The sequence below is a fragment of the Rissa tridactyla genome, chromosome 4 (genome assembly GCF_028500815.1).
Source record: "Rissa tridactyla isolate bRisTri1 chromosome 4, bRisTri1.patW.cur.20221130, whole genome shotgun sequence".
Lineage (NCBI taxonomy): Eukaryota > Metazoa > Chordata > Aves > Charadriiformes > Laridae > Rissa > Rissa tridactyla.
In genome coordinates this window covers 2,446,653-2,473,843 of record NC_071469.1, presented here as the reverse complement: position 1 = coordinate 2,473,843, position 27,191 = coordinate 2,446,653, and the positions used below count along the sequence as shown (strand labels likewise).

Here is a 27,191-nt window from a genome sequence, read left to right as displayed (position 1 = left end):
CTACAGCTGCTCCCAAACTTTAGCTGACGGGATACTTGTCGGGGAGGGTTTGTGCATCCAGGTCGGGAGGGTGCAATCCCTGCAGCCCGCGTGTTTTGGGGGACGATTTCCCGCTCCCACACACACCTTGCCTTCATTTAAAAGCCCTTTCTCCCCGCTCACGCCGGCGCTGTCTCCTAGACCCAGGTGGGTTCCAGCAGGAACCCCCCAAAAAACCACTTCGGAGAAGACAAAAGAAGGGCGTCGGGGGAGGCTGGGCGTGAGCGGGGCTGGGGTGAGGGCTCTCCGCCGTGCTCTCCCCCCGGCTTGCCCCGGCCCTGGGGACCCTGGCCCCCCGGCTTCTCCGATTGCGGCGGCGGAGGGAGGGAGGGAAGAAGGTGGGCCGCGCCGCTCTCGGGGGCCCCTGCGCCAATCCGTGCGGCGCCAACCGCCCGTCCCGGCCCCTCCCGGCTCTGCAGCAGAACGGCTCTGCCCTCTGCTCGTTCGCTCGCTTTTTTCTCTTCTGCCATCTTCCCGTTGCAAAGCATTGCTGGGAACCGCATGTGGGTGACGCAGCAGCATTGTTTCAGGCTCAGGAAGCTGCCGCTGCTGCCCAAGGGCTCCTCGGGAGGAGCACGAGGTTGCCAGTGCGGTTGCCGGAGCCCGGGAGGAACCGGGGGCTCTCGGGGCGGGGGGCACGGCTGCTCCCCCAACCATGTCCCCGAAGACCCGGGATCCGGCTCGGGTCCGCTCAGATTGAGCCAGCCCCTGGAGGTGTCTGGGGAGAGGGGGGGGCCCCGGCCCTCGCAGTGCGGGCACCGAGACAAAGAGGGCTCGGCAAACTTCGCCCCAGAGTCACGGCAGCTCCAGAGGCGCAAGGTCAGGCAGTTGGCAACGCTCGCGGGATGGGGAGGGGACGCGGGGACTCTCCGGACCCAGCCAGGGTGGGAGGGGACCGCGGCGGGGTCGGGGGGGACGGACCCTTACTTCCCTGGAGGGGGGTCCCTGGCTGGTGCTTGGGCTCGCTTCTCCCCTCCCCTTCCCTGGGGCGCGCTCGCTGGTGCCGAGTTCCTGGGGAAGCATGCGGTGAGCTCCCGGGGTACCCCCTGCCTTGTCCCCCCGGCACCATCCAGAGCGCGAGGGGTCAGAGAGGACGAAGGGGCTGTCGCCCACCTCGACACCGAGCCAGATGCAGCCCCGAGACCCTGACGTTCCCCCCCCGCCTCCCGCCACCCCCTTAGCACCCCCGGCTCAGAGCATGCCCTAGCCACCGCCACCCCCCGCGGTGCCCCGGCCAGGGGGGAGGCTGCAGTTCCCTGCCCACACGTATGTATTGGGGACACCCCCACCTCCAGCCCCTGACCTTTTCTTTTCGGCGTGCGCTCGTGGGAAGGGCTGGCGGGGAGGCGGAAAGTCTGTAGGCAGCACCCTGCGCCGAGGGGAGGCTGCGGCTTCCTTCCGCCCGAGAAGGAACCGAGGGAGCCCCGGTAAGCCTGTACCGGGCCTGGGAGCGCGCAGCCCCCACGGCGCGGTGGGGGACAACACACCAGCCGGCCCCTGCCCTGGCACGGCCTGGCAGCGGGAAGCACCGCCACGCGTTGGGGGATGCCGGCAGGAGGCTCCTGCCTTGCGTAGTCATGGCAACGCCGAGTAAATAAAGCACCTTTGCAACTGGCAAATTCGGTAGGGAATGGGCCGCTGGGGAGGGGGCTGCGATGGAGGAGCTGGGGGGACAAAAGGGACAGGGTGACTGCAGGGAGTCCCCATCCACCGAGAGCGAGGGTGCCCGGAGGGCAGCGTGCCGGTCCGGTGGGGGCCGAGGCATCTGTCATGCCAAAAGCCAAACCCCGAGGCAAGTGCCGGGGAGCAGCTTTTTGGCTACCTGGCAGCTTGCCCCAGGGCTGCTGGGTCACCGCGTCCTGCCGCCGCTGCACCCCGCAGCTACCCCACACCCGGGGACCACCGCGGGGAGAGACGGAGGGACCCTCGTGCTTCCCCCCCCCCCCCACCGTAAATCCCCCTGGATTGCAAAAGCTTGGCGCTCTCCCCCCCTGCCACCGCAGAGAGCGGGGCCTGGAGGCTGAAAGGCGGCTGATGAAAGCGCTCGTGCAGATCGACTCGACGGAGCTTGTCTGCCTAACGTGGGGAGGGATCGTTGCTGGCGGGCGTGGGTAGAAGGAGGGCTCCTTCCCAGCCGCCTTTGAAGCGTGCTGGCCTTGGCATCTGGTCGGAGCCCGCCTCGCTGGCGGGAGCCTTGTTTCGCTCTGCTCCCACCTGTGCTTTTTGTCTCTTATTTTTTATTTTTTTTTTTTTCTTCCCCCCTCCCTCTCTCTCCATTAGCTGCTGCTAGAAGAATACGCGAACAGCGACCCCAAACTGGCACTTACAGGCATCCCCATCGTCCAGTGGCCCAAGAGAGATAAGGTAGGAGCTGCCGGGAGCGGAGCTGGGCGGGCGTCGCGTGTGGTTGAGCTGGGGACCTGCCACCGCGGTGTGGTCGCATCGCTTCCGTACCTGCCACGGAGGCTGGAGCCGACGGGCAGAAATGGGGCAGTGCAGAGGGGCATGGCACGCAAACGCCTCCATAGCACCGCGGGCAAACCTGTTCGCTGGCAGTGGTGGAGGTCTCCCACCATGCCGGTCACCAGCCGATGGGTGGTAACTAGGTCAGCACCAGCTGCTCCATGTTCTCCAGCCCCTCAGTCGTGCTCAGAGGAGCCGGAGCCCTGCTTTTGGTGGGACGATCCTCTAAAGCGAGCTCTCTGGCTTGACAAGGGGGTCCTGGGTGGTATTGTGTGTCAGGGGAGCCTGTTGCTGTTGCGTTTCCCAAGAGATGAAGAGCGAGGTGTTGGGCGTTGATGATCAGCATCCGCCCTGCCTCTTCGGTGGGCCCGGCCCCTCGCTGCCAGGTCCCAGCCCCTGCCAGCACGATGCCCGCACTGTAGCGTTGCCTTTCGCAACCCAAAGGAAGGCAGCTCCCTCTTGGGGGTCTCAACCTGCAGATAGCCGGTAGAAACCTTTCCCTTTTTCTCGGGAAAAGGACCCTTCAGCGCGCCCGTGCCCTCCCTTCCCCAGCTGTGCTCATAACCCAGGGCCCAAAGCTGGGGCACAGCCCAGGCTGCGCTCGCTGGGCTGATGGAGGCGAGGAGCCGCCGGCTGGCCGGACTTCCCCTCCGCAGCCTGCCTTCCCCTGGCCCAGCAGGACGGCTCCCGTAGGTCACTGCTTCCTTCCTGCCGGGAGACGGGCTCACGGGCAGGCGTATGGGAAGAGCAGGACCCCACCGCACTGGGAAGGGTGGGTAACACCCCGTCTGGGTGTCTGCAGACAAACAAGCCTCTCGGATTGCCCTTTGGAGGTGCCTGTCTCTACCTGCCTGCCCTGCCCAAGGGGATCCAGCGTGATTTCCTGGTCCTTCAGCAGCACAAGCGTCTCGGGCAGCTTTTCTGGGAGAAAAGACCGGGAGATGTCTGCGCACTTCGGATGCAGGGCTCAGATGCTTGGCGCATCCCCGACCCTGTCCTTGTACTGGGTTTTTTTGGGTGCCTGCCCTTCCCCGAGCCCGTCAGCTGGAATGCACACGCCATCACGGCCGATCCCAGAAGGATGCTGTGAGGGCTGGTGGGACGTGTGGTGGCAGGTGTCTGCTGGAGAGCTGTGCTGTCCCACCGGCGCTGTGAACAGCGGTGCTTGGGTGTTCCCCAAAGAGTGATCAGAATGCTCATGTCAGAGCTGAGCCCCGTCCCCGTGCGCAGCTGGCGGAGGGACTTGGGTGGCACAGAGAGAGGACAACCTTTCCGGTTCCCCAGGTGGACTTTGTCATTCCTTGCCTCAGAAGGAAAGAGTGGCTGATTTGGAGCACCGTGATGCTTTTTGGACTCAGCAGCCCTCTTCAGACCCATTTCTGATTCCTGATGGGGGGGTGGGAGGATGGGAGAGCTCTTGGTATGGGGTGGCGAAGGCTGAACGAGGGCGCTGGAGGAGAAGCTGTCCGGGGCAGTGCCAATACAGGTTCCTTTGTCTGCAGAGAGGTGAGGGAGCCGGGGATCAGAGGCTTTCTCATCCAAGCCGAACGTTTCACTCATCTCACACCACTTCTCTCTATTTTTATCGCCAGTTAAAGCTCCAGGCCCGGCTGAGGGTGCGCCTGCCCACCATCCCCATCACCAAGCCTCACACCATGAAGCCAACCCCTCGCCCGACACCCGTCAGGCCTACGGTCTCTCCCATCGTGTCAGGCGCCAGGCGGAGGCGGGTGCGGTGCCGAAAATGCAAGGCTTGCATGCAGGGCGAGTGTGGCATGTGCCACTATTGCAGGGACATGAAGAAGTTTGGTGGGCCTGGCCGCATGAAGCAGTCCTGCGTCCTCCGGCAATGCTTAGCGGTGAGTCTGCGGCCTGATCCTCTTCTCAGAAGTCTTCTGCAGCCTGGCAGCGACTCTGTGTGGCCGATCGGGGTCAGACAGAGAGGGGCGGTGACCGAGTTTGATTCCTGGGGGATAGTTGGCCCCTTCGCTTGCACTTTTGGGGCGCATTAAAAAGAGCGTGGCCAGCAGATTGAGAGAGGTCGTCCTCCCCCTCTGCCCTGCCCTGGTGAGGCCACATCAGGAGTACTGGGTCCAGTTCTGGGCTCCCCAGTTCAAGAAGGACTGGAGAGAGTCCAGTGGTGGGCTACGAAGATGATCGAGGGAATGTAGGATGAGGAAAGGCTTAGACACCTGGGTCTGTTTAGCCTGGAGAGGAGAAGCCTGGGAGGGGATCTTGTCAGTATCTCAAGGGCGGGTGTCAAGAGGATGGGGACAGGCTCTTTTCAGCGGTGCCCAGCGACAGGACAAAGGGCGATGGGCACAAGCTGGAACACAGGAAACTCCCGTCTAAACATGAGGAAAAACTTTACTTGAGGGTGGCGGAGCGCTGGAACAGGCTGCCCGGAGAGACTGTGGAGTCTCCGTCTCTGGAGATACTCAAAGCCCACCTCAATGCGTTCCTGTCCAGCCTGCTCTAGGTGAACCTGCTCTGTCAGGTGGTCGGATTAGATGGTCTCCAAAGGTCCCTTCCAACCCCTACAATTCTGTGTTTCCCCATGATTCAAGCAATGGTGGAGAGAAGGAGGAAAGGGAGAAGGCTGTCTCCCCTTGCCCTGGTTTCACCCCTGCTTTCCTTTGTAGCCCAGGCTGCCTCACTCGGTCACGTGTGCACTTTGCGGGGAGGTGGATCAGAACGAAGACTCGCAGGACTTTGAGAAGAAGCTCATGGAGTGCTGTATCTGCAACGAGATTGTTCACCCTGGCTGCCTGCAGGTGAGCGGCGCGGGCGCTGGCGCAGGGGGAGCTGGGCTGTGGGGAAGGACTGCTGCTGACTGCCCTCTTCTCTTCGCAGATGGATGGGGAAGGGCTGCTCAACGACGAGCTCCCCAACTGCTGGGAGTGCCCCAAATGCTACCAGGGTGACGACGCAGAGAAGGGCCAGGTAGGAGGCGAGCTGTGCTGTTGCGGGGCAGGATGAGGGGGAACGGTTTTAAACTGGAAGAGGGGAGATTTGGATGAGATATTGGGAAGAAATTCTTGGCTGTGAGGGTGGTGAGCCCCTGGCCCAGGTTGCCCAGAGAAGCTGTGGCTGCCCCATCCCTGGAGGGGTTCAAGGCCAGGTTGGACGGGGCTTGGAGCAACCTGGGCTGGTGGGAGGTGTCCTTGCCCAGGGCAGGGGGTGGCACTGGATGGGCTTTAAGGTCCCTTCCAACCCAAACCATTCTAAACCATTCTGTGATGCATGTCCTCCATCCGCAGCATCCTGATAGGAAGTGTTCAGCCAGGCTGGGCTGCACAAGTGGGCTGGAGGGCAGGCAGGCACCAGTGCAATCCAGGGGACCAGTTGGGCAGTGGCTGGTGAGAGTGGGAGTCGTTGGAGGTGCAGCACAGCAGCACTTGGGGGCCTGGCAGCATCCTGCCACAGTCTGGTCCTGGGTTCCTGCCGGGGGGTGAGCTGACACCCCCCTGCTCTTTGTCCCTGGCTCCCAGAGAGCCCATCAGCAGGCCAAGGCCAGGCTCCTGCCGAAGCGGCAGCTGAGTTCCTCTGCTGGGCAGCAAACGGACTGCGTGCGGCAACAGCTGGCCCTCTGGCGACGGCCAGCGCTGCCCAGGACACCGGCCTACGGCTGGCGCATCGCCTGTAGGACCGTGCCCGCTGCCGTGGATGGAAGCGCGGCAGCTAAGGCAAGCCAGGGCAGGGAACAGCCTCCCTGGGGCACCTTCACCTTCTCGGGGGTGATGTGCATGCTCGGGGTGCACATCTGCCTGGCTCCTGGGTCCCCCAGCACTTGGAGCGGATGTGATGAGCACCCCTTGTCCCCACGGTGTCTTGTGCTGAGCTGCGATCCTGAGACTTTCCACTGCAAGAGACGAGAGACTGTCAGGCACGGAGTGGAAGCCACCCCCAACCTCAGGGGACACCCCCTTTGTGGAGGGGGGAAGGAAAATGTTGGTTGCTGGTGTGTGTGTGGGGGGAGGACTCCGGTCCTGGTGGTACTGGGCACTGCTGGTGCAGACCCTGCTGGCACCGTGCGTGTTGTCCTGGGGAAGAGGAGAGGGGGAGCCCACCGTGGCTCCATCCCCGCTAACCTGCCACCCCAATTCCCCGCAGAAACGGAAGGTGGAGGAGAGCGACGACGACACGGCGCAAGCCAAGGTGCTGCGGCCCCCTGCGGAGTTGCGAGGAGCCCCTGACCCCCCCGCCCAACTCGCCCACCCCCATGCTGCAGCTGATCCACGACCCAGCGTCACCGCGAGGTGTGGTGACGCGCTCGTCCCCGGGAGCCGGCCCCAGCGACCACCACAGCGCCAGCAGAGACGAGCGCTTCAAGCGACGGCAGCTGCTGCGGCTCCAGGCCACCGAGCGAACCATGGTGCGGGAGAAGGAGAACAACCCCAGCGGCAAGAAGGAGCTGTCGGAGGTGGAGAAGGCCAAGCTCCACGGCTCCTACCTCACCGTGACGCTTCAACGCCCCACCAAAGACGTCCACGGCACTTCTATCGTCCCCAAGCTGCAAGCCATCACGGCCTCCTCCACCAACCTGCAGCACTCCCCCCGCGTGGTCATGCGCCATGCGCCTGCCAGGATGCCCCTGCGGGGCGGCGGGGAGGAGGAGGCGGCCGCCGAGGAGGATGAGGAGGAAGAGGAGGAGGAGGACGAGAACGCGGAGGAGGGGGGGGCGGCCCGGCTAAACGGCCGAGGGGGCCGGGCGCAGGAGGGCGAGGAGAGCTGGATGCAACGCGAGGTGTGGATGTCCGTCTTCCGCTACCTCACTCGCAGGGAGCTCTGCGAGTGCATGCGGGTGTGCAAGACCTGGTACAAGTGGTGAGTCTGGGGACACGTGGTGACGGCTGGGGACGGCGGGGGGGGACGGGACACACAGCCAGGCCTGCCCCTGTCCTGGCCTCTGGACCGGGCATGGCCACACCGAGCCTTGTGCCTGATGGGCAGCCGGAGAGAAGCCGGGGGGGAAAGGATCTCGCCTCGATGTCCTCCCTTCGCTCCCCGGAGCTGGCATTGCCGGGCAGCGTTGTCCTCGGACCCCGCTGGCTGCTGCCTCTGCCATATGTACACCGGTCTTTATCGTCCCTTTCCTCCTGTCCCTTCTGTTGGGAGACGGTGGCAGGCTGTGCTGTCACCTGAGCACCTGTGTCCCCTGCCGTGTCCTTGCGAGGTGCCGCTGCCCTTTCCTCGCCTGCCACCCAGCACGGTCCTTGCTTTTCCCTGCCTCCCGTCCTGCCTCGGCCTCCCAGCAGGCTGGGATGGGTTTGCTGGCTGGAAATGCCTCGGGGGGATGGTGGGGGGAGGTGGTGGCAGGCCTGAAGACAATGCTGGCAGCGGGACAGCTGTGGATGGAGGGCTTGGGAACAGACGGGGACTGGAAACTAGGAGGTTTCTAACCGCTGAGCAGCGGGAATGGCACAACGGGAAAGGACTGGCCCGCTTTGATCAGCGGCTGGTGGGAACGGTGGGACGGTGGCCCAGCATCCCCTCACCTGCCACTGCTGTGGCATCTTCAGGGGCACAGCTGAGCTGCCATGGGATTTCCCGTGGGAGAGGGAGGAGTTTGTGCCGCCTCCGGGCTCTGTCGCAGCTCCTGAGGCCGTGGGGTGGGACCGGGCCGAGTGTTTTGCCTGCTGGGAGCCAGGATGCTGGAGATCTTCGCCCTGGCAGGAGGAGCACCCGGAAGGGGGCGGCGGGGGGGGCCGGGCAAGCAGGCAGACAGCTGCGACTCGGAGTCTTGTTACATGGCAGCAAAAGCCCGCTGGGGCCGTACTGGGCAACCCTGGTGGCCAGGCAGCCTCAGAAACCTCCCCGTGGCCATGCCCGGGCTGCTCTCCTCCCCGAAGCCGAGCAACCCGCTGGCCGTCTCTTGTGTGTCGTCCCCCCACCCCGCCACCGCTCTCGGGGGCTCAGCTTTCAGCCTTGTCCTCGTTCCCCAGGTGCTGTGACAAGAGATTGTGGACGAAGATAGATTTAAGCAGGTGCAAGTCCATCACCCCCCAGGCGTTGAGCGGCATCATCAAAAGACAGCCGGTCAGCCTCGACCTCAGCTGGACCAATATCTCCAAAAAACAGCTAACGTGGCTCGTCAACAGGCTGCCAGGTGAGGGTGGGCTGGAGGGGGTGGTGGTGGGGGGTGTCACCAGCCTGCCCCAAGGCTTCCTGACGGCTGCAGTAGAGCGAGAGATGGGTTCTGCACCCTGGTACCCACCGGCTTGAAAAAATCCTGGGTGCCTGGATCGCGGCACCCGGCGCTGGGTGGTGTGGTCGGTTGGTCGATGGTGTGGGATGACGGTGATGTGGTTTCCCATGGCTGTCTCCTAACCTTTCCTTCGGGGCGCCCGGCTCCCCTTCCCACCCCAGGCAGGTTGGGGAGCTGCTTCCTCGCGTTCCTGGATGAAGAAGGCTGAGATCTGGGATATTTCGGAGCTTCCCAAGCCTGTCTGACTTGTTACGTCTCTTCCCTTCTCCCGGCAGGTTTGAAAGACCTCATCTTAGCGGGCTGTTCCTGGTCTGCGGTCTGTGCTCTCAGTACCTCCAGCTGCCCCCTTCTCAGGACCCTCGATCTTCGGTGGGCAGTAGGAATCAAGGACCCTCAGATCCGGGACTTACTCACGCCTCCAACAGACAAACCCAGTAAGCTGTTGGCCAGGCTGGGGCGGCAGGGAGTCGGAGGAGAGCGGCGAGGCGATTGCCGGATCCGGAATACCCGACGCTCAGCTTCTCCTCTCCCTTTGCAGGTCAGGACAATCGCAGCAAACTCCGCAACATGATCGATTTCCGGCTCGCTGGCCTGGACATCACCGACGCCACGCTGCGGCTGATCATCCGCCATATGCCCTTGCTCTCCCGCCTCGACCTCAGCCACTGCAACCACCTTACGGACCAGTCGGCCAACCTCCTCACGGCCGTGGGCTCCTCCACGCGCAATTCCCTCACCGAACTCAACATGGCAGGTGGGTACGAGGCTCTGGGTGGCCCTGGTTGATCTTGCCGGCGTTAAGTGGCTTCCTCTGCCCTCCCAGCTCTGGTTTCGTGGAGGCCTTGCAGCTCACTCTTCATCCCTGGAGGGGTTCAAGGCCAGGTTGGACGGGGCTTGGAGCAACCTGGGCTGGCGGGAGGTGTCCCTGCCCGTGGGGTGGAACTAGATGATCTTCGAGGTCCCGTCTAACCAGAACCGTTCTGATTCTTCCTCTCCTCTCCCCGCAGGCTGCAATAAGCTGACGGACCAGGCCTTGCTGTACCTGCGCCGCATCTCCAACGTCACTCTAATCGACCTGCGAGGTTGCAAACAGATCACCCGCAAAGCCTGTGAGCACTTCATCTCGGACCTGTCCATCAACAGCCTCTACTGCCTGTCCGATGAGAAGCTGATCCAAAAAATCAGCTAGAGACCCTCCCCGGGGCAGACTGAGGAGAAGGAAAAGAGCCCATCCCACCCCTCTCGGAGAACCGCTCCTCCGCCTCCCCGCCTTGCCCTCTGTGTCCTGCCGTTGCCTCCCATCTGACTCGGCAGGCAGGGCCGCTGCTGGCCTGGCTCCACCGTCCTTCCTCCTCCTCCTCCTCCTCTTCCTCCTCCTCCTTCCCCGGGACTTTCTGCCGATGAAGATGGTCCCGCCAGGCTGGCCAGTACCAGAGGAGGAACGGGCAAATGGCCGGGAGCCTGGGCCCGGAGGCTGGCCGCTTCCAAGGCGGAGGTTGGAATAGAGATCTCTGTGCGGAGAAATGGGGCACCCTCTTCCTCCCCCCCCCCACCCAACACACACACCACCCCCCCCCAGCTTTTCCCCTCCTCCCCGTCGTCTCCTTGCCTTGAAACACTTGTCACTTCCCCGTTAGCACAAAGCTTTTGAGGGTCAAGGTCTCCCCAAGGAAGCGGGAGCAGAGCTGGAACAAACCCCTCCTTGCCACCACCGCCGCGCTCTCAGCCCCCCCCCCGACCCTTTCCCTCCTCCGTATCAAAGCGGGGAGGGGGCTGCGATGGAGCCCCCCCCCTTCTCCCACCGCTCTCCTGCATCTTTTTAGTCTGGAGGGCCGCGGTGTCACGGGTTCTCCGGCCAGACTCCGGCCAGGAGCCGGGGGCTTTATAGCCCGTTCTCCCCCTGCCCGGGGAGGCTCAGTTTAGGGGCTGGGGGGGGATGATGCTGCGCTTCCACTCCGGGGGGGGGGTGGGGGGGCCTCTTCGTCTGTCCCCGCACAGAGGTGACGGCTGGGGCCGGGAGTGACCACAGGTACATCAGAGCTCAGGGAGGACTCGGAAAGCATCAGCCCGGGGGTGAGTGAGCGCACGGAGGTGGGGGGGACAGCCGGGGGGGGGGCAGACGGAGTAGGGGTTGGGGGGGGGGAAACAGGAGCTGCCTCCTCTTCCTCCCCTTCCTCTCCAGCTCCCGGCATCATCAAGCACTCGGGGCGGGGGGGGTGGGGGGCACCAAGGCTGGAGGGGGGAAGGCTTCTCTGTGGCCCGGGGCCAAACTTGGCACCCCGCTGCGTTGTCCTCTCCTTTTCCCGGCCCCCCCCCCCCCCTCCTCCAACTCCTCCCGCCCCCCCCCCCCCCTTTTTAGCTGCCTTTGCAATGAATGGTCGGTCCAAAGAACCTCTCTCTAGGGCAGCGGAGAGCTTTTTGCACTTTAAAAAAAAAAAAAAAGAAAAAAAAAGAAAAAAAAAAAGGAAAAAAAAAAAAACCAAGAAACAAAAGAGGGGGAAAAAATGACAAAAAAAAAAACTACAAAAAAAAAAAAAGGAGAGAAGAAAAAAAAAAAAAAACAAAAACTTGGAATCTTCTTTTTTTGGGTCACTATTTTATTTCCTTCCCTGTCCCCCCCCTCCCTGGGACCGGACGCTCCCCAGCTCTCCCCCGGTGTCAGGACCCCCCCACCCCATCTCTCTCCCCGGCCTCGGACCCCCCCCCCCCCGCCCCCGGCAGCGCCTACAGATAGCACAAACCGGTGTGTGTCGTGTGTGTCCCCCCCCCCCCCCCCCGCCCCCAAGTGCCACCTGTCCCCAGCCCCGCAGAGGGTGGCCGGGGGTCCCTGCGCCCCCCACCCCGCCTGCTTCAGAAGCAATAAGGGAGGAGAGCCGGCCGCCCCCCCTTTCTGCCCGGGGGGGGGGGTGAGGGGGGTGGGGGCGGGCTGGTGGCACGGCCCTCCGGAGGAGGTGGGGTGGGGGGGGGACACACAAGGGGACAATGGCTTTGAGCAGGAAAAGCCCCCCCGGGCGAGCGGAAAAGCGGAGCGGGGTGGGGGGGGGGGGGGCCACCTGCCTTAGTCTCTGGTGGCCGCGGCTCCCGGGAAAAGACGTCGGAAGAATCGGGAAGCTTTTTTTTTTTTTTTTTTTTGGATTGATTTTTATTTTATTTCATTTAATTTTTTTTTTTTTTTTTTTTTTTTTGGAGTTTCGCAACGAGAAAGAAAATTGGGGTAGAGTTTGGGGGGGGGGAGGGAGCGGGGGGGCCCCTCCCTTCGCCTCGGGGGCTAGCGGCCGAGCTGGGGGGCAACCAGCCTTCCCCCCCCCCCCGGTGCCTGCGTGTCACTTGTGTCCCGACTCCGGCGTGTCACCGGCCCCCCCCCCCCCCCCCCATCCACACCCATCAGCAGGCGCGGGGGGGGGGGGGGGGGGGTGTGAAAATCCACAAGGGAGAAAACAAAAAAAAGAGAATTATATATATTAAAAAATAAAAATTAAAAAAAAAAATCACTTAGTGATTTAAAAACCCACCCCAGACTGCTCCCCAGCGACCACAACGGCGAGAAAAAGTCACAAATGTTTAAGGATTTGGTTGTGTTTTTTTTTTTTGTTTCGTTTCGATTTAAACCCCCCCCCCCCCCCCAACCCCCATCCTTCCCTTCCCCCCACCACACCCCCCCCCCCCCTTGGAGAAATATTGTAAATATATATTTTTTTGTTGGCGATTTAGAGTCCATCTCTGATGTTTGTGCTTTAAAATTAAATGTAAGCATTAAGGGTAAAAGCAAAACCACGGCGTTCGCTCTCTCAGTGGGGCTGGGGGGGGGGGGGGGGGGTGTCTTGGTTGGGGGGCTGGCGGGGGGGGGGGGGAGGAAATGGTAATTTTTATTTCCGTTATTTTCATTTTTGGGGGCTTTTTTCCCCCCCTTTTTCTCTGCGTTGTCCGGTTTTTAGAGAGGGGCTTTGCTCGGAGCGTGTTACCCCAGGGCTGGGAGAGATGTTTGTGGGGGGGGGAACTGGGGGGGGGGGAGAGGTACCGGCCTCTGGAGGGAAAATATTTTGTTTCCTGGGGGGGGGGGGGGGAATTTTTTTGGGGGGGGAAAGATTTAAAGAAAACCCGAAATTCTGCGTCTGCGAGGGAAGTGGAGGGGCGGGGGGACAGGAGGCCTTGGGGACCTCCTGTGCGTTGTCCCCCCCCCCCCCCGTCCCCCCCCCCCCAGCACCGGGGCTTCCTCGGCCACCCACGCCCTGGGCTGGCAGCTGTCCCCATGTCCCCATCATCTCCTGGAGGGTGGTGGCAGCTCTCCCCATGTCCCCATCATCTCCTACAGGGTGGCGGTGGCAGCTGTCCCCGTGTCCCCATCATCTTCTACAGGGTGGTGGTGGCAGCTGTCCCCATGTCCGCATGTCCCCATCATCTCCTGGAGGGTGATGGCAGCTGTCCCCATGATCTCCTGGAGCGTGGTGGCAGCTGTCCCCATGTCCCCATCGTCTTCTAGGGGGTGGTGGTGGCAGCTGTCCCCATGTCCTCATCATCTACAGGGTGATGGTGGCGGCTGTCCCTGCGTCCCCATCATCTTCTAGGGGGTCGTGGTGGCAGCTGTCCCCATGTCTCCATCATCTTCTAGGAGGTGATGGTGGCAGCTGTCCCTGTGCCCCATCATCTCCTGGGGGGTGCTAGCAGCTGTCCCCATCATCTCCTACGGAGTGACAGTGGCAGCTGACCCCATCATCTTCTAGGGGATGGTGGTGGCAGCTGTCCCCATGTCCTCATCATCTACAGGGTGATGGTGGTGGCTGTCCCTGCGTCCCCATCATCTTCTAGGGGGTCGTGGTGGCAGCTGTCCCCATGTCTCCATCATCTTCTAGGAGGTGATGGTGGCAGCTGTCCCTGTGCCCCATCATCTCCTGGGGGGTGCTAGCAGCTGTCCCCATCATCTCCTACGGAGTGACGGTGGCAGCTGACCCCATCATCTTCTAGGGGGTGGTGGTGGCAGCTGTCCCCATGTCCTCATCATCTACAGGGTGATGGTGGCGGCTGTCCCTGCGTCCCCATCATCTTCTAGGGGGTCGTGGTGGCAGCTGTCCCCATGATCTCCTGGAGTGTGGTGGCAGCTCTCCCCATGTCCCCATCATCTCCTGGAGTGTGGTGGCAGCTCTCCCCATGTCCCCATCATCTCCTACAGGGTGGCGGTGGCAGCTGTCCCTGTGTCCCCATCATCTTCTACAGGGTGGTGGTGGCAGCTGTCCTCATGTCCCCATCATCTCCTACAGGGTGGTGGTGGCAGCTGTCCCCATCATCTCCTGGAGAGTGGTGGCAGCTGTCCCCATCATCTCCTACAGGGTGGTGGTGGCAGCTGTCCCTGTGCCCCATCATCTCCTGGGGGATGGTGGTGGCAGCTGTCCCCACGTCCCCATCACCTCCAGCTCCTCCAGGGCTGGCTCTGGGCCACCGGGCCACCAAGGCGACATTGAGGGTGACAAGGCCGAGGTCTCCTGTGGGTGCGCATCCTCCTCCACAGGGGGGCAAAGCCACAGCCATCCTCCCCGCAGAGCGTCACCCACGTGTCACACGGTGTCACCCGCACGTGGTCACACCCGCTGTCACACGCGTGTGCGCACACACACACGGGTGGTGCTGCACGGTGCCACACACGCTGTCATACACGGTCACAGCCGGTGTCACACGCACAGTGTGATGTGTGGAGTGCCACACACGGCGTCACACACCCATGGTGCCACACAGTGTCCCACGTCCTGTGTCACACACCCCCAGCAGTGTCAGACACAGCGTCACACCCAGTGTCACACACCCATGGTGCCACACACACCCAGTGTCACACACCTGCTGTCACACATCCATGGTGTGACACACACCTGGGGTCATACACCCCCACAGTGTAACACATAGAGTGTCACACATCTGCTGTCACACCCAGTGTCACACCCCACCCGGTGTCACACCCGGTGTCAACATACCCATGGAGTCACACATGGTGTCCCACACCCGATGTCACACAAAACCACAGTGTCACATACACCTGATGTCACACACACACAGTGTCCTACACACCCGGTGCCACCCACCCACGATGTCACACATGCTTGGTCTCCCACACCCACGGTGTCACCCACCCACAGTGTCACCCACGCCTCGTCTCCCACATCCGCTGTCACACACACAGGGTGTCACTCACACACCCAGTGTCCCACACCCAGGGTGTCCCACACCCAGTGTCCCACACACAGGGTGTCACTCACACACCCAGTGTCCCACACCCAGGGTGTCCCACACCCAGTGTCCCACACCTGTGGTGTCACATACTCGTGCTGTCACACACACGGCCGGTGTCACACAACCCCCGGTGTCACACACCCCCACACAGTGTCACACACCCCCCCCGGTGTCTCACACACACACATTGTCACACACGCACACCCCAGTGTCACACACGCACACGGTGTCTCACACACACACAGTGTCACACACACATACCCCTGGTGTCACACGCACACACGGTGTCACACACACACAGTGACACATACACGGTGTCTCACACACACCTGGTGTCACACACCTGGTGTCACACACACACACACGGTGTCACACACACGGTGTCTCTCACACACGCACACAGTGTCACACACACGGTGTCACACAACCCCCGGTGTCACACACACACCCGGTGTCACACACACACACGGTGTCTCTCACCCACACACGGTGTCTCTCACACACACACACGGTGTCACACACACACACTGTCACACACACGGTGTCACACACACACACGGTGTCACACACACACACTGTCACACACACGGTGTCACACACACCCGGTGTCACACACACACACGGTGTCACACACACACGGTGTCTCACACACACACGGTGTCACACACACACCCGGTGTCACACACACGGTGTCACACATACGGTGTCACACACACACGGTGTCACACACACGGTGTCACACACACACCCGGTGTCACACATACGGTGTCACACACACTGTCACACACACACTGTCTCACACACACACGGTGTCACACACACACACGGTGTCACACACACGGTGTCACACACACACACTGTCACACACACACCCGGTGTCTCACACACACACGGTGTCACACACACGGTGTCACACACACACACTGTCACACACACACACGGTGTCACACACACACACTGTCACACACACGGTGTCACACACCCGGTGTCACACACACACACTGTCACACACACACACGGTGTCACACACACACGGTGTCTCACACACACACGGTGTCACACACACACGGTGTCACACACACGGTGTCACACACACACCCGGTGTCACACACACCCGGTGTCACACACACACGGTGTCACACACACACACTGTCACACACACCCGGTGTCACACACACACACGGTGTCACACACACACACTGTCACACACACGGTGTCACACACACATGGTGTCACACACACACACGGTGTCACACACACACACTGTCACACACACACACGGTGTCACACACACACACTGTCACACACACACGGTGTCACACACACACACGGTGTCACACACACGGTGTCACACACACACACTGTCACACACACACCCCAGTGTCACACACACACCCGGTGTCACACACACACACTGTCACACACACGGTGTCACACACACCCGGTGTCACACACACACACGGTGTCACACACACACGGTGTCTCACACACACACGGTGTCACACACACACCCGGTGTCACACACACGGTGTCACACATACGGTGTCACACACACACGGTGTCACACACACGGTGTCACACACACACCCGGTGTCACACATACGGTGTCACACACACTGTCACACACACACTGTCTCACACACACACGGTGTCACACACACACACGGTGTCACACACACGGTGTCACACACACACACTGTCACACACACACCCGGTGTCTCACACACACACGGTGTCACACACACGGTGTCACACACACACACTGTCACACACACACACGGTGTCACACACACACACTGTCACACACACGGTGTCACACACACGGTGTCACACACACACACTGTCACACACACACACGGTGTCACACACACACGGTGTCTCACACACACACGGTGTCACACACCCGGTGTCACACACACACACTGTCACACACACACACGGTGTCACACACACACGGTGTCTCACACACACACGGTGTCACACACACACTGTCACACACACACACGGTGTCACACACACACACACGGTGTCACACACACACACTGTCTCACACACACACGGTGTCACACACACACACTGTCACACACACACACGGTGTCACACACACACACACGGTGTCACACACACACACTGTCACACACACACACGGTGTCACACACACACACTGTCACACACACACGGTGTCACACACACACACACGGTGTCACACACACACACTGTCACACACACACACGGTGTCACACACACACACTGTCACACACACACGGTGTCACACACACACACGGTGTCACACACACGGTGTCACACACACACACTGTCACACACACACCCCAGTGTCACACACACACCCGGTGTCACACACACACACACAGTGTCACACACTCCCCCCCTCCACGCTGTCCGGCCGCGCGCCGGTGGGCGGAGCGATGGGAGGGGCGCGCGCAGGCCCCGCCCCCAGCACCGCCTGTCACGCAGGGACACGCGCGGGGACACGCGCACAGGCACGCGCTCCCCTCAGGCCCTCCCCTCCCCTCTCCCCCCGCCATGGCCCCCCGCCGCTGAGGCCGCGCCGCCGCTTGGGCCCACACACACACGCCGGGCCGGGCCGGGCCGGGCCCGGCCTGTCCCCGCCGCCGACCGTTCCGGGTCCGCCCCCGGTTCCGGTTCCGGGTCCCGGTTCCGGTTCCGGGTCCGGCGGCGGGTCGGGTCCGGGCCGGCGGGCGGTGGGGCCGGCGGTAGCCGGCGGCGGGGCTCGGCTCAAGATGGCGGACCTGGAGGCGGTGCTGGCGGACGTGAGCTACCTGATGGCCATGGAGAAGAGCCGCGCTGCGCCCGCCGCCCGCGCCAGCAAGAGGATCCTCCTGCCCGAGCCCAGGTGAGGCCCCGCCGCCGCGGAACCCTCCCGCCGCTGCCCGGTCGCGGTCCGGCCCCGGCTGATGCGGCCAAGCTGGGCACCCCCCCCCCTCCCCCGGCCCCGGTTCACCTGCGCGGCACACGGGCACTCCCTCTCCGGTACGCAGTCACACCCAGCCCTGCCTGTCCCCGGTGCGCAGCAACACGCCATCCCGGCACACCTGCAACCCCCGCAGCCGTGTGTGTGTGTGTGTGTGTGTGTGTGTGTACACACACGTGTGTGCTGGGGGCTGGGGGTGCTGCATGCACACGCACACGTGTGGTTACACATGCACACACCTGTAGCCCCTTCCAGTCCCTAAAGGGGCTCCAGGAAAGCTGGGGAGGGACTCTGGAGCAGGGAGGGGAGCCATGGGACGAAGGGGAAGGGTTTTAAGCTGAAAGAGGGGAGATTTGGATGAGATCTGAGGAAGAAATTCTTGGCTGTGAGGGCGGTGAGCCCCTGGCCCAGGTTGCCCAGAGAAGCTGTGGCTGCCCCATCCCTGGAGGGGTTCAAGGCCAGGTTGGACGGGGCTTGGAGCAACCTGGGCTGGTGGGAGGTGTCCCTGCCCAGGGCAGGGGGTGGCACTGGGTGGGCTTTAAGGTCCTTTCCAACCCAAACCATTCTGTGGTTCTATGTGGCCGCACGTGCACACGTGGAGTACATCAGCACGCACGCAGGGGCTCAGCTGGTCACCCTGACAGCCCTGTGCACACACACATGCCGCGTTGTGTTGCTCCCCGCCGCCCCCACGCCGTTGCTGCTTTCGCGCGCACACCCCCTCCTGCCCACACAACCCGCTCCACAACTTCCCTTTGCACAAACACACACACGCACCGCACACAGCACAGCGTGGCAGGCAGCAGCACAGCACGCTGTGCAGCGGGGAGGAATTTTTGGGGGGTAGCCTCCTCCCCAACCTCCCTTGAACCCTAGCGTGTGGGGCACGCTGTGCCTGACCCTCACCGGGGCCCAGCAACATGTCACAGTTGGCAGGGGGGACACACAAGATGGGAGGGCACGCATGCCAACAGGGCTTGGGGACACAGGAGGAGCAGGAGAGGAGGGGCACGGTGGGTACAGGGCAGGCATGGGGGATACTGGGGGTGTCTGCCAGGGGGCACGGGGGCAGGCGGCGTGCTGAGCCCCTCCGGTGTCTCCCCAGCATCCGCAGCGTCATGCAGAAGTACCTGGAGGACCGGGGAGAGGTGACGTTCGACAAGATCTTCACGCAGAAGATCGGTGAGATGGGGACACAGGGGCTGCGGGTAACACAGGGGACACAAGGGAGGTCACGTGGAAGAGCGCCCACAAACACGGAACCAGCGTGGGAGGGCTTGGGGGCTGGATTGGTGGCAGCGGTGACGGTGGTAGTGGCTGTGGCCATTCCCCTCTGCCCTTGGCATGGCCTGGGGGAAGCAAGGGGGCTGTGGGCCTGGGCTGGGCAGAGGTGCCTGGGGGCTGCGTGACACAACCCCCTGCGCCACGTCCCCCACCCTATGTCCCCCGCCCCGTCACTTCCCCAAGTGTCGGCGCTAACCGTCCGGGGCAGGAAGCGCCTCTCACTTCCTCCTGCCGGCTCTAGTGGTTTCCGGGCACGTCCGCCCCACGGCAGCCTGTTCCACAGTGCCCGCCTGTGCCCCTGCCCCATAGCTGCCCCACTGCACCGATCTTCTCACTACCTCACCGCACCCGTGCCCTGTGGCACTGCTCCTCCCCATGTCCTTGCCTCACTGCCAAACCCTGGCCAGTCTCCAGCTTGGCACTTCCCCGAGCCTGGCATGGGAGTGGCCGTGGGGACAGGCAGGCCCAGGGGACATCCCTGTCCCCCTTGGCCTGGGCTCTGGGGCACACACTGCTGCCCTGGGGCAGGCAGCTCTCACACCATGGCTCCGTCCCTGCCAGGGTACCTGCTCTTCCGGGACTTCGCCTTTAACCAGGCAGAGGAGGCCAAACCCCTGATGGAGTTTTATGAGGAGGTGAGATGGGGGGATCCACCTGGATGGATCCCCGTGGTCATGAGGAGGGTTGAGGGTGGGATTTGGTACCTACAATGCACACAGACGTGTTACCAAAAGCATGCGGATTACTCAAGGGAGACAGTGCCCGGGGGGCCAGGAGGTGATGCTCTGGGTCCCCAGGGGACGTGATAACCATGGGGTGTCCACGGGATGTGGTACCCAGAGGGGCTGGGGCCGTGTTTCCTGGTGTACCAGGTCCCAGGGGCAGCCCAGCCCTGTGTGGGGTGAGGGCTGTGCCCAGTGTTGGCGCAGGCCTGGGGGCTGCCTGCCCCTGTGCCACGGGAGCTGTGCCCTTGCCAGATCAAGAAGTACGAGAAGCTGGACTCAGAGGAGGAGCGAGCCGCCAAGAGCCGCCACATCTTTGACCATTACATCATGAAGGAGCTGCTGGCCTGCTCCCACGTGAGTGCCGTTGCTGTGCAGGCCTTGTCCCTGTGCCCCTGTCCCTTCTGCCTAGGGTAACACAGTCACATCTTGCCTCACAGCCCTTCTCCAAGAGTGCCACAGAGCATGTCCAGAGCCGCCTGAGCAAGAAGCAGGTGCCCCCAGACCTCTTCCAGGTGGGCATTACCCGGGACAGAGAGGGGGTCCCTGCCACCCCTGGTACTTGGAGGGTTAATCCTTATGAGGGGCTGGTGAGAGGGTGGTGAGAGAGGCCCCTGGAGGTGGTGGGGTGTCCCAGAAGGTAGAGGGACCCCAAGGGATGGTGAGGGGCTCCCCGGCAGGTTGGAAGTGAGGGGGATTGCTGGGGGTCCTCATGGGGCTCGGGGCTGGAGTTAAGACGGGGGGGCTCATCAGAAGGTGGTGATTGGGACCCTGGATATAGAGGTGACCTAGGGTGACAGTGTGGTCCACGGGATGGTGACATTGGGGTCCCCAGAGACACAGGTGGCCCTGGGTGGCAGAAGCCAGGGGCCTGTCAGTGGCAAGGTGCCAGTGTGGGGATATGTGAGATCCCAGGGGTGGAGGAGACCTCACGTAGTGATCGGACCTGAGGGGTGCGGGTGACCTGGGTGGCCCTGGAGACCCAGCACTGAGTCCTGTGTCCCCCCAGCCCTACATTGAGGAGATCTGCCAGAACCTGCGTGGGGGCATCTTCCAGAAATTCATTGAGAGGTGAGATGGGGGATACTCCCACGTGAATCGGGGTGTCCCATCCCACTGGGGACCAGGGTCTCCTGGCCCAGAGCGGGGCCAGGGGTCCCTTCTTAGATAGGAGCTCATGTGGTGTCTGTCTCCAGACCAGGGACTCAGGGGGCTCTTCTCATCCCCAGGTCTGGCCCAGGGTCCCTCTGTTCCCAGACGGGGGTTCCGGGGGGTGCTGCCTGTCTCCGGACAAGTCCAAGGGGCCCTTCTGCCCTGAGATGGGTCTTGCGGGGGGTCTCTCCAGGGGCTCCACTCTTGCCCTCTCTGTGCTTCGTTGCAGTGACAAGTTCACGCGGTTCTGCCAGTGGAAGAACGTGGAGCTGAACATCCATGTGAGCAGGGACCCCTGCGCCTCGGGGCACCCCGGGCACTTCCAGGGAGGGGAAATGTGGGCACAGTGACAAGGCTGCTGCCCCAGGGCTCACTAGGGCTGGTGCGGGCACCCTCGCACACCCCCGGGGGCTTTCACTCACTCACAGGTGGCTCTCCCACACCTGACCATGCTCACAGGGACATGTGGAGCATCCACCGTGTTCCTCACCTGGGGAAACTGAGGCAGGGTGTGGGGGGGCCCCCCACCAGCACGAACACACACAGCTCTTGGTGCAGGGCAGGTGCTGTGGCACCCAGACGTCCAGGTTCACCCCTGCCTCCTTCTCACCCCCTTCCAGCTCACCATGAACGACTTCAGCGTTCACCGAATCATCGGCCGCGGCGGTTTCGGGGAGGTCTACGGCTGCCGGAAAGCAGATACGGGAAAAATGTAACAGGGGTTGCTTGGTCACGGGGGGTCAGAGGGATCCGCCTGTGATGTGGCGGGGCACTGGGGCCGTGGTGGTGGTCCCGAGGGCAGCTGCAGTGGTGTTGCCGTGACGACAGATGTTTAGGGGGTTGCAGAAGGATTGCCATGGCTACGGGTCTCTGGGGGATACGGGGACGTCACGGCCGTGGGTGGTAGCCGGATACGGTGATGTGGCCGTGGGTGCTGGCAGTGGAGGGATGCGACGGTGTGGCTGTGGTTGGAGGAACCGTGGGCAGGGCAGGGCTGTGGCGGCACGGCGGTGGCGCTGGAGGGACGTGGGACCGTGGCCATGGGCAGAGGTGGGCTGTGGCACCGAGGCCACGGGCAGCAGCAAGACCCTGCAGGGACTCTTTGCCCCCAGGTACGCCATGAAGTGTTTGGACAAGAAACGCATCAAGATGAAGCAGGGCGAGACCCTGGCCCTCAACGAGCGCATCATGCTGTCCCTTGTCAGCACCGGGGTGAGGGGACACAGGCATCGGGCAGGGCTGGCAGCCCGGCTGCAGGCGGTGGCACGAGCGAGGGGAGAGGGACGGTGAGGGAGGGTGTTCCCGGGCCACCGCTGGCCCTGTGTGACCCCATCTCTCCTGCCAGGACTGCCCCTTCATCGTTTGCATGTCGTACGCCTTCCACACACCCGACAAGCTCAGCTTCATCCTCGACCTCATGAACGGTGAGTCCCAAGGGACCCAGTGGCTGATCCCTGGCCCCAGGGCCATGGCTGGCCTGAGCCACGGGCTCAAAGGGCTGCAGAGGACAGTGCTAGGTTGACAACTGGCCCTTGTCACCGCAGGGGGAGACCTGCATTATCACCTGTCCCAGCATGGCGTCTTCTCGGAGGCGGAGATGAGGTTCTACGCGGCCGAGATCATCCTGGGCCTGGAGCACATGCACAGCCGCTTTGTGGTGTACCGTGACCTCAAGGTGACCGACCCCACGGGCACCCTGCAGACATCCCGAGCACCCACACCCCCACGGGCATCCTCAGACCCTGCAGGTGTCGAGAGTCCCCATTGGCATCCCCGGGCCCTGTAGAGCATCCCCTCAGGACCCTGTGGGCACCCACAGGTGTCACAGGCGCCCACAGACCCTGCAGGAGCCCTCAGACACTGTGGGCACTCCCCAAGCCCAGAGGGCACCCCCAGTTCCCATGGGCACCTCTGACCCTTCAGGAACCCCCCCAGACTCCATGGGCACCCTTGGGACCCCGCAGGCATCCTGAGACCTGGGGGGGGCACTCACAGACTCCACCGTCACTTCGCAGTCCCACGAACACCCCCAAATCTCACAGAGCACCCCACTCTGACCGGTGTGGGCACCCCCAGCCTCGCTGCCCACCCTGTGCCCATGGGCAACCCTTGGGCTCAAGGGTGGCACGGTGTCTTGGCAGCCGGCAAACATCCTCCTGGACGAGTTTGGGCACGTCCGCATCTCAGACCTGGGCCTGGCTTGCGACTTCTCCAAAAAGAAGCCCCATGCCAGTGTGTGAGTGTGCCTGCGCCTCTGCCTGCCCTGCCCGCCTGCCTGGCACAGCCCCTGACCCCACTCTGTGCCCCTGCAGGGGCACCCATGGGTACATGGCTCCGGAGGTGCTGCAGAAAGGAGTGGCGTACGACAGCAGCGCCGACTGGTTCTCGCTGGGCTGCATGCTCTTCAAGCTGCTCCGGGGGTGAGCCTGTGGACACGGGTGGGCGCAGGTGGGCACGGGTGGGCACCACTGAGTTCTCCTCTCCCCTCACGGCCGCAGGCACAGCCCCTTTCGGCAGCACAAGACGAAGGACAAGCACGAGATCGACCGTATGACCCTCACCATGGTGAGTTGGGGCACCCCGGCCCTTACCCCCTGTGCCCAGGAGGGCTGAGGCAGGTGTGGAGAGGGCATGAGCACCCCTCTGCTGCTGTGCCCGCCCCTGCCATGCACTGGTGGGGGTCTGCAGGGGGGCTTGCGTGCTCACGGTGTGAATGACCATGTCCTCTCCCGCAGGCCGTCGAACTGCCGGACTCCTTCTCCCCCGAGCTGCGCTCCCTGCTCGAGGGGCTGCTGCAGCGAGATGTCAACCGGCGGCTGGGCTGCATGGGGCGGGGGTGAGTCACGATGGGCACGGCGGGCACCGGGGCTGAGTCCTGGTGGGCACGGCGTGCACCGGGGCTGGAGCAGAAGGCAGGCAGGGAAGGAGGGTGTGCTGGTGCAGCAGCTTGGTGCCTGCAGTGCTCACTCCCCTCGCTCCCCAGGGCTCAGGAGGTGAAGGAGGAGCCTTTCTTCAAGGGCCTGGACTGGCAGATGGTTTTCCTGCAGAAGGTGAGGGGCACAATGCCCGGGAAGGGGCACGGGAGCACCGGCAGCCACTGCTCTAAAACTCCTTTCCTGCCTGCAGTACCCGCCGCCCCTGATCCCACCCCGCGGCGAGGTGAATGCGGCCGACGCCTTCGACATCGGCTCCTTCGATGAGGAGGACACGAAGGGCATCAAGGTAGCTGGGGGGGGTTGCAGAGGGGATGAGCGTGGCAGGGCTGAGGTGGCAGCAGCCCCCTGACCCGCCGATGCCTCCCTGCCTGCCAGCTACTGGAGAGCGACCAGGAGCTCTACCGCAACTTCCCCCTCACCATCTCGGAGCGGTGGCAGCAGGAGGTGACGGAGACCGTCTTCGAAGCCGTCAACGCCGACACCGACAAGCTGGAGGCTCGCAAAAAGGCCAAGAACAAGCAGCTGGGCCATGAGGAGGGTGAGTGGGGCCGGGTGTCATCCCCCCCAACCCCTGCCACCCCCTCAGCTCTGCCTGGCCCCCTGCCCCGGGCTGACCCTGCCTCTCCCCGGCGCGGCACGCACAGAGTACGCCATGGGCAAGGACTGCATCATGCACGGGTACATGGCCAAGCTGGGCAACCCCTTCCTGACGCAGTGGCAACGCCGCTACTTCTACCTCTTCCCCAACCGCCTGGAGTGGCGCGGGGAGGGCGAGTCGCCGGTAAGGCGGGCGAGGGGGGGGACACACACAGGGCAGTGCGGGGCCAGCGGGTGCACCCTGGCACTGGCGGGCATCAGGGTGTGCTGGACACGGGGGGTGAGGGATGTGCACAAGCAGACATGGTGCTGCGAGGGGTAGGGGGGCAGGTAGGGGAGGTCTGGAGGGGGGGCACGGAGGTCTGGGGGCGAGGGCCGGGCTGAGCCTGTCCCCCCAGCAGTCCCTGCTCACCATGGAGGAGATCGACTCGGTGGAGGAGACGCAGGTGAAGGAGCGCAAGTGCATCCTGCTCCGCATCCGCGGCGGCAAGCAGTTCGTGCTGCAGTGCGATGTGAGTGTGCCCCGGGTCACCTGCTGGGGCTGACCACCCTTCCCTGGGGTCACTGGCCACCCCTGCCAGGCACTAGCCTCCTCCTACCCCTGCTGGCCATCTCCCCTGGGTGCCAGTTGCTCCTGCTGGGAGAGCGACTTTGCTGGGCTCTAGCCACCTCCTGCTAGCTGCTAGCCATCCCCTCTGCTGGGTGCTAGCCACCTCCGGGGTATCACTAGCCATCCCCAGCTGGGCGCCAACCACCTTCTCATGCCAACTGCTAGCCACTAGCCCTGCACATTTAGCCATCCTGGGGCATGAATACTAAAAGTTAGGGGGAACCCCAGAGCCGTGGCACCCCGGGGTCCCCCCTGGCCACCCTGTACCCTGCCCTGGCACCCTGGGGAGCCCCATCCTGACCCCGTGCCCTGGCCTGCACAGAGCGACCCCGAGCTGGTGCAGTGGCGGAAGGAGCTGCGGGACGCCCAGCGCCAGGCCCAGCAGCTGCTGCAGCGGGTGCCGCGCATGCAGAACAAGCCCCGCTCGCCCGTGGTGGAGCTCAGCAAAGTGCCGTTCATCCAGCGCTCCGCCAACGGGCTCTGACCCGCTGCCCGCGCGCTCGCGCCCCCTCCTTTCCCCCCCCCCCACCCCCCTTCCCACCCCGCCTCTAATTTATTGGGTTGGGTTCCTGCGTGCCCCTGCTCCTCTTCGTCGTTGTCACCCCCTCTACGTCCCGGGGCCAGGAGGACGCCTGGTGTCAGTCTCACCCGCCGGCTGCGGAGCGGGCACGGCTGCAGCGTTGCCGTCCCCTCCCAGCCTCCAGCACGGAGCTGGCGCTGGGCACGCGGTGTAGCTCAGCACCTCTCCCCAGGGTCCTCCCCCCGTGTCCCCCCAACTCCTCTACGAACTCTCCGGCTAAGATGAAGGCAGCCCCCACGCCCCCCTCTCTGCGTGCCCGCCTGCTTCGCCACCGCTGTGTGTGCCAAAATGGGGCAAGTGGGTGCCCAGCTCCAGCCGGGCAGGGAACCGGCCAGCTCGTCTCACCCGTAGCCTTTGCCCACCTCCCTGGTAGCCGCCGTGTCCCGGCTCGGCTGTGCCTGTCGTGTGGGTGCCAAGTCCTTGATGTGTGTGTGAGTGTGTGTGTATGTGTGTGTGCCTGGGGGGGGACCCCCTGTAAATACTGTGCCATGGGTCCCCTGTGTCCTCCTCCCCCTGTCCTCCGGCTGTGCCCCTACCCCTCCTGCCAGCCCCCTGCCTCCCCCCACCTCGAGCTGTGGGGTGGCAGTGCTCAGCTGGGGGGGCAGGGGATGGCCGAGGAGGAGGGAGGAGCAGGTGGGACCCCCCCCAAATCAGCCTCATGTGACGCCAGCCCCGGTCCCCAGCTGGTGGGCGCAGGGGCAGGGTGTCCCCCACCCCCTGCCCGCCCCATTCCCTGGCAGCATCTGTAAATATTGGTCTCTGGTCGCTCTGCTGCAGGGGCGGGCGGGGGGTGGCACCGGGCAGGGCCGGGGCCGCTGGTGAATGAGATTTTAATGAGCAGAGACGTGAGAATGCCAAAAAAAAAAAAAAAAAAAAAAGAAAAAGAGTTTTTATAATAAAAATCTGGGAAAACACCATCCGGCTCCACCTCGTTGCGGGGTGCGGGTGGGAGTTGTCCTCATGTCCTGCTGGATGTGGGTCCCGGGTGGGTGCTGTGGGGGTGGGGTGGCAGGGGGTTGGGTTTTCATTGCTGCCCGGTCCCCGTGGGTGACCTTGTCTGTCCCCTTGCTGCGGGGCAGCACCCTTCTTGTGGCATATCCGGGGGACTCCCTGGTGCTTGATGAGAGGGTGACAGGGCAAAACAGCCACCCCGGCACAGGGCGGGTGGGGACCTGGGACCCTGCATCCCCGGGGAGTGCTGGGGGTGGGATGGGGATGGGAGTGAGATGGGATGGGATGGGCATGATGGGTTGGGGAATGGGGAGCAGGGATTGGGATGGGATGGGATGGGATGGGAGCCAGCCCAGAGCTGGTGTCCAAGGCGTGCAAGGGGAAGGGAGTCCCGGTGCCCCTGCGGGGGTACGCAGGAGGAAACACTGTGGAGGGGGCAGCCCCGGTACCGGGGCAGGTGAGGGATAACGGGTCCCCAGC

At 63.3% G+C, this 27,191-nt stretch overlaps 2 protein-coding genes across 3 annotated transcripts in view; both read left to right on the top strand.

The window, feature by feature from the left end:
• KDM2A (lysine demethylase 2A) overlaps nucleotides 1-10,802 on the top strand; it is a 52,057-nt gene extending 41,255 nt beyond the window's left edge. Inside the window, 10 exon segments of the mRNA XM_054198696.1 lie at nucleotides 2,320-2,403; nucleotides 4,095-4,361; nucleotides 5,145-5,276; nucleotides 5,356-5,445; nucleotides 6,616-6,669; nucleotides 6,671-7,329; nucleotides 8,448-8,611; nucleotides 8,986-9,144; nucleotides 9,249-9,464; nucleotides 9,718-10,802. Of these exon segments, the coding sequence (XP_054054671.1) occupies nucleotides 2,320-2,403; nucleotides 4,095-4,361; nucleotides 5,145-5,276; nucleotides 5,356-5,445; nucleotides 6,616-6,669; nucleotides 6,671-7,329; nucleotides 8,448-8,611; nucleotides 8,986-9,144; nucleotides 9,249-9,464; nucleotides 9,718-9,899 (2,007 nt within the window). The 3' untranslated portion in view covers nucleotides 9,900-10,802.
• Nucleotides 10,803-17,464: 6,662 nt separating this feature from the next.
• GRK2 (G protein-coupled receptor kinase 2) lies at nucleotides 17,465-26,633 on the top strand. Of its 2 annotated transcripts, none has more exons than XM_054200578.1 (21): nucleotides 17,465-17,801; nucleotides 18,985-19,061; nucleotides 19,725-19,798; nucleotides 20,141-20,242; nucleotides 20,326-20,400; nucleotides 20,895-20,956; nucleotides 21,267-21,318; nucleotides 21,658-21,749; nucleotides 22,150-22,249; nucleotides 22,383-22,461; nucleotides 22,582-22,712; nucleotides 23,179-23,273; nucleotides 23,350-23,457; nucleotides 23,536-23,602; nucleotides 23,773-23,873; nucleotides 24,021-24,087; nucleotides 24,164-24,259; nucleotides 24,349-24,511; nucleotides 24,618-24,754; nucleotides 24,972-25,082; nucleotides 25,503-26,633. In XM_054200578.1, exons 1-21 carry the CDS (start codon nucleotides 17,689-17,691, stop codon nucleotides 25,662-25,664), a joined length of 2,064 nt encoding a protein of 687 aa, XP_054056553.1. In that variant the 5' UTR covers nucleotides 17,465-17,688; the 3' UTR covers nucleotides 25,665-26,633. The 2 variants fall into 2 exon arrangements, with proteins under 2 accessions (XP_054056553.1, XP_054056552.1); XM_054200577.1 differs by having other exon boundaries at nucleotides 17,466-17,801; nucleotides 24,969-25,082; nucleotides 25,503-26,632.
• The last annotated feature ends 558 nt before the right edge of the window (nucleotides 26,634-27,191 follow it).